Source organism: Vitis riparia, chromosome 13, assembly GCF_004353265.1.
Source record: "Vitis riparia cultivar Riparia Gloire de Montpellier isolate 1030 chromosome 13, EGFV_Vit.rip_1.0, whole genome shotgun sequence".
Taxonomy (NCBI): domain Eukaryota; kingdom Viridiplantae; phylum Streptophyta; class Magnoliopsida; order Vitales; family Vitaceae; genus Vitis; species Vitis riparia.
This window is the reverse complement of record NC_048443.1, coordinates 20,014,342-20,020,128: the sequence shown is the minus strand read 5'-3', so window position 1 is coordinate 20,020,128 and position 5,787 is coordinate 20,014,342. Positions and strand designations below refer to the sequence as shown.

Here is a 5,787-nt window from a genome sequence, read left to right as displayed (position 1 = left end):
TAATCAATTCCATTATTGGAAATAAGGAAAATTGGAGAGAAAAATAATTTCTCAAATAAGAAAGAAAAAAAAAATTAAAATCTTCAATTGCAAGATTTGGTCCGACAAATTTTAACAATTTTCATTTGGTAGATTCATCTGGTATAGGGATGACAATGGGGAGAGTTCGGGACGGTGCCCTTATCTCAATCCCGTCCCGTTTATTCAAAATTATTCCCATCCCCATCCCATTTAAAAAATTAAATGGGACGGGGCGGGACGGCCATGATAAATTCTCATACTCGCCCTGTCTCGCCTTGTTTAACTTTTTTTTTTCAATTTTAATTTTTTTTAAAAAATTACTTTTAAAATTTTTAATTACATTAAAATTAATATAATATATAAATAATTAAATTATTATTTTTTTTATAATTTATTTTATTAAAAATATTTATTATTATCTATATATTAAAAATGGTAAAATAAAAATTAAATTAAATTAATTTTAAAAATTAAATTAAATTAATTTTAAAATTTAAAATAAATTAATTTTAAATATAATCAGGGCGATCGGACGGGACAGTACCCAAACCCGTACAGGGTTTTAAAAAAAATTCTCAAACTTGTCCCAAACACATTTATTAAAATTGAACCTCGTCTCATTAGGGTCGGGGTAGGGCAGGTACACGAAAAAAATCTGTCCTATTGCTATCCCTAATTTGGTATATAAAAAAAAAATCAATATATTATTTTTTTATTTAAAAAAAATTACATATTTTGACATTTTTTATTTAATAAAAAATTTATAATAAATCATAAAAAAAAAAAATCTAAATTCTAAAAATAGATTATTTTTAATAAAAAGCCAAAATAACAATAGTCTTTAACAACTTTCTTTTATAAAGCGTACAAGTTTACAATCCATCGACGACCGGGTCTTGTGACTCCGTCTACACTCTGCTTTCTCCTGCCGTGTACGCTCCTCTTCTAAGCGCTCAACATGCACCTACCATTTATCTTTGATCCACTTTTTCCACGTCACTATTCATACCCATCCACGCCTCTGGAATTTCTAAAATTTAAAAGCATTACAAGTCATATTTTAATTTTTAAAAGTAATTTCTAAATTTTATTGAATCATTTATTTTTCTAAAAAACATATTTTTTATTATTTTAAAAAATAAATAGATTGCCATGAAAAATGCTACTGTATTTGTAGAGGTGTCGACATCCTAACATCACTCGCCAGTCGCCACCAACCACCCTCCGGTACTTCACGTGAAACCTTATGACACGTGCCACCTCCTGGATGTGGAGCAACACATGGGGTGATGCGATATGACAATTTTACCTACCTCCGGAAGTGAAATTTGAAATTTCCATTAGGAGACGTATGGTTTGGTAATAGGGACAATCCGGAATCTACATCAGATGCCTGAGGATCTTTCAAGGGGCGGGTCCCACAAAAAGCTGTCTCTCTAAAAGGGAGGCTTCGCCGTCGCCAAGCAATTAACATAACCAACCACATTTTGAACCAACAGCGGCAGCCAAGCCAAAGAGTGTGGCGGAATGGGTGCGTAGGATTACGAGGGTTTCGGTGCCGGCGTGGGATTTCTTTGACTGCTCCGGTGATGCTCGGAGTACTGTGCGCACGCCACAAGCCTTGGATCCTCGCCACCCTTTCCTTCGTTCACGGTTCGGCGACACACCACCACCTTCACCTTAATCATCACCATCCCCTTGGCACTCCCATACAGTTCAACGGCGGCGGCGACGATCATCGCCGGCGTCACCACTCCAGGGCCTGTCGCCAAGGTAGCTCGGGCGGGGGCGCCGCCTCCATATGGCACGCGATCCTCCCTTCAGGCGGCGACCGTCGCAGCTCCCTCCGACCGGCGTTGCTACACGACCAAAAGGGTGAGGGATCGTGGAACGTCGCGTGGGACGCACGTCCGGCTCGGTGGCTCCACCGCCCCGACTCGGCCTGGCTCCTCTTCGGCGTTTGCGCATGTCTCGCGCCCTTGGATAGTTTCGACGTGGATAACGAGGTAGTCGCCGTCGATGATAAAATCGAAGGTTGTAATCCAGTCAATGAAATCTCCGATGAAAACAATAACAGCTCCGCTGATTACAGAGTCACAGGTTCGTTCTCATAAGCGCTGTAATTCTTCTCTAATCTTCCTCTATACTTGTCTTTTCATTGCATGTTTTTAATGTTTGAGACTGGTTCATCTCTCGCTAAATTTTAATATTTATGTTGTATGCTAGATGATTCCCATTTCTTGGAATATCATGAAAGCAACCTGTTTGATTAAATGCTTCTTTCAACTTTCAACTTTCAACTTCTTGTTGTTGTGGCTATTCAAATTTAATGAATAAATTATATACACACACTTCTGTGTTTGTTTGGATACTAAATTCTGATGTTGAGAAAACTAAAAAGAAAATCCATTTGTCTTTTACATTTACATTTTATTGATATTATTATTGTTGTTGTTGGTACATGTGTTGAAATCACAGAGGTGTAAAACTGCTTTGTATTTTACTTTTTCTTTTATTTTTCCAAACATTTTGGATTAATCGTGTGAGTGGAAGGAGAATCTAACGTGAGAGCAATGCAGGGGTTCCGGCAGATGGAAGATGTCTATTTAGAGCAATAGCTCATAGTGCTTGCTTGAGAAGTGGGGAAGAAGCTCCTGATGAGAATCGTCAAAGAGAACTTGCTGATGACTTAAGAGCTCAAGTGAGTTTTAATTCTTATAGACAAAAGACCCCATTTGGTATACAACATTGGATAATTATTTGGAACTGTGATATTGCTGGATTTCATTTGCAGGTTGTAGATGAGCTGTTAAAGAGGCGTGAAGAAACAGAGTGGTGAGCTTTGTAATATAATCGTATCGCTATTGTTCCTTTAACGGGAATGGATAACGCGTTGTTGGTCGGTGTTATTTAATATTCTTAATTGTTGCAATGCATTTAGGTTTATTGAAGGCAATTTTGATGCATATGTGAAGAGAATTCAACAACCTTATGTTTGGGGTGGAGAACCAGAGTTGATAATGGCTTCTCATGTTCTCAAGTGAGTTTTATTCTGGTTCATTAAGCAAATTTGTATTTTGGCATCTTTTTAATATCATTTTGTATTTTCTTTTGAGCATGATATGGGGATGAATTTGTTTTACGTATAGCCTTCCTATCTTTTAACTTGCAGGCATTAAACGCAAGCTAAGCTTACCTTGAAACATTTGTTAAAGCTCATAAGCATACTCTTACAATTTCTAAGAACAATGTCAAGAAATTTTTCCCTTGGTAATGTTGTGTTTTATAAACGATTCTAGGATTTGAATCGATCATTATTTTGTTTTTAAGAGTTTTTTTTTTTTTTTTTCTTTTAGTGTCATTATTGTTGATTGCTTTTTGTCTTTTCACTTTTATGTTGAGTAGACACCATATTTAGACAACGAATGTGCAGTTGGACGGTGCTAAAATAAAAGGAATCCGAAAGCTTTTATCAGAAAATTTGGATTTAAAGTTCTTGTACCTTGCCCCCTTAAATAATTTTTATGTTTGACAAACCTGTTCTACTCTTCAAATGCAGGATGCCGATATCAGTCTTCATGATAGGCAGGAGCTCAGGTGATTTGAAAAACATAGCAAATTATGGTAAGGAGTATCGGATAGATAATAAGAGTCCAATCAATGTGCTATTTCATGGATATGGTCACTATGACATATTGGAGACTTTCTCAGATCATAGTTTCCGGAAATTAGAATGGTAGAAGTTGGGTATGGCATAGACAGATTTCATTTTCTGGACCAGTTAACTCAAAATTTCTCTAGGGTGAGTTCATTTTTTTAGAGGAATCAAGGTTCAGCCAATTGAGAATTTCATGAGGTTCAAATGTTCAATCTATTTCCTGTACTGGCCTTGGTTCAACGAACAGTGTTGTTGACTGTTGAAGATTTTCTTTTTCATTTTTCCCTCTCAAGATCAAAAGGTTTATATTCGGAATAATTTGGTCTTTTAGCATGTTTGCATACAGTGATTTTTGCTGTTCCCCCACAAAGTTGTAGAAAATTGGTATGACATTCTGTCTTCAAGTGTGCTCTGGAGCAATGCTCTGGTTTGTAATTGAATTACTATCACCAAATAAAAAACTGATCACTTTTTTTTTTCCCTTTTTCTTTTTTCGGTTTTCTTTTGCAACTTTAGGAGGGGCATGGGGAATGTTTGACAGGGGTTAATAAACCTAGTTGCTTGTGCGGGAATATGTTTATGCAAAATAGGTAATTCTTATGGTATCCTTGAGGGGGTGAGGTAATTGTACCACTTTCATTCCCAAAGGGATGGATGAAAAGAAAACACCATTGGAATCCTTTGAGGGCTATCAGTCTGTGAGCTTCTTAGTGAAGCTGTTTGGGGGGATGTTGGTGGTTTGGAAATTACATTCTTTTCTCTTAGGAAATGGATTCTCCCCTCTTCTTTCTTTCCTTACAGGCATGGATTCTCCCCCTTCTTTCATTCCTTAGAGGCTCTACAAGAATTTTCTTTTGTTGTAAAAGGAGAATGGTTGGAAGTGATGACGCACTGGGTCCTAATTCCTAAAGCAATGAGGCATTGCCAAAGCAAAATCTAGGAAGATTCTCATTCTATGTTGTGTGATTTAGCATATCTTAGTTTTGTGGGCACTGCTATTAGTGGCACTAGAATTAGGAAAAGTGGTTGGGTGTCAATTTTATTTCCTGGAAATTGATACCCAGCTAATACTCGTAACTTAAAAAGTAATCAATATAATGAAATTGGTGATTTAAAGGTAACAGAGATTGAAGGGTGGGGCTCCTCTATAGTTATAGCCTATATGATGATGAATGAATGTGAGGATGACAAAAGATGAATTTGAGACAACAAAGGGAGTACACGTGGAGCGGGAATATATTCCATTTTCAGGCTTCATAGCTGACCTGAGTGTAGGGGACTAAGAATTTGGGTGATGAGGGGAGGGAAAAGTTGGATAGGATAAAAAAGCTAGAAGGATCCTCCTATGTTGTGTCAACAAAGAGGTAATGCACGCCCAATCCCATCATCCCATCTGTGAACTTGTTGAGGGTTTTGGAATGCTTTCCCCAGGCAGTATGACCATCCTCATCAAAGTCCTGCCTGCTAAACTGAAATTTTGAAGTTTCAAACTCAGACAATGCAAATTTCGGGATATATTGGTGAATTATGGGCCCACTTTTTGGACGTCTGGAGTCTGGACGGGGAATCAGACTTTAAAACAATGACAGAACTTTTGTCTCACTCAACAACCACAACTATGAATTATATTGGGTTCAACCTTTCCATGTTTTGAAACTTTTTTGGAGTCAAAATAACATAAAATATAAAATTCAAAATCCGTGTTCTTTCCCTTCTCGCAATTTCCTTTGAATGAAAGGGACAAGGTAAAAGAAACTCAAACCTCAATACCCATCCAACAGTCGTAAGCTAACAAGGTTTTCCTACAAATATCTTCTTGGGGAGCCTTGAGGATTAAGAATAACATGAAAGGAGCAACTGCCTGAAGAAGCTCTAGTTAGGACAATTAGGCTATGTTTGGTTACCAAACAATCGAGAAAAAAAAGAAGAAAATTAGTGAAAAGAAAAAATCTTCAAAAATGTAAAAATAAAAAAGTAATAAATCATTTTTATATAATACTTCAAACTCATTTTACTTATTTTAAATATTCTTTATAAATTTTAAATAATTTTAAAACATATAAGTTTTTATTAAATTTTAATTATATTTAGTTTTCTTTAATATTTTT

General features: G+C 36.3%; 1 protein-coding gene across 1 annotated transcript; it reads left to right on the top strand.

Annotated features, from left to right (window-relative positions):
- Positions 1 to 1,421: 1,421 nt before the first annotated feature.
- Positions 1,422 to 4,159, top strand: LOC117927506. Its single transcript, XM_034847036.1, has 5 exons — positions 1,422 to 2,121; positions 2,601 to 2,722; positions 2,816 to 2,856; positions 2,963 to 3,061; positions 3,581 to 4,159. Exons 1-5 carry the CDS (start codon positions 1,611 to 1,613, stop codon positions 3,759 to 3,761), a joined length of 954 nt encoding a protein of 317 aa, XP_034702927.1. The 5' UTR covers positions 1,422 to 1,610; the 3' UTR covers positions 3,762 to 4,159.
- The last annotated feature ends 1,628 nt before the right edge of the window (positions 4,160 to 5,787 follow it).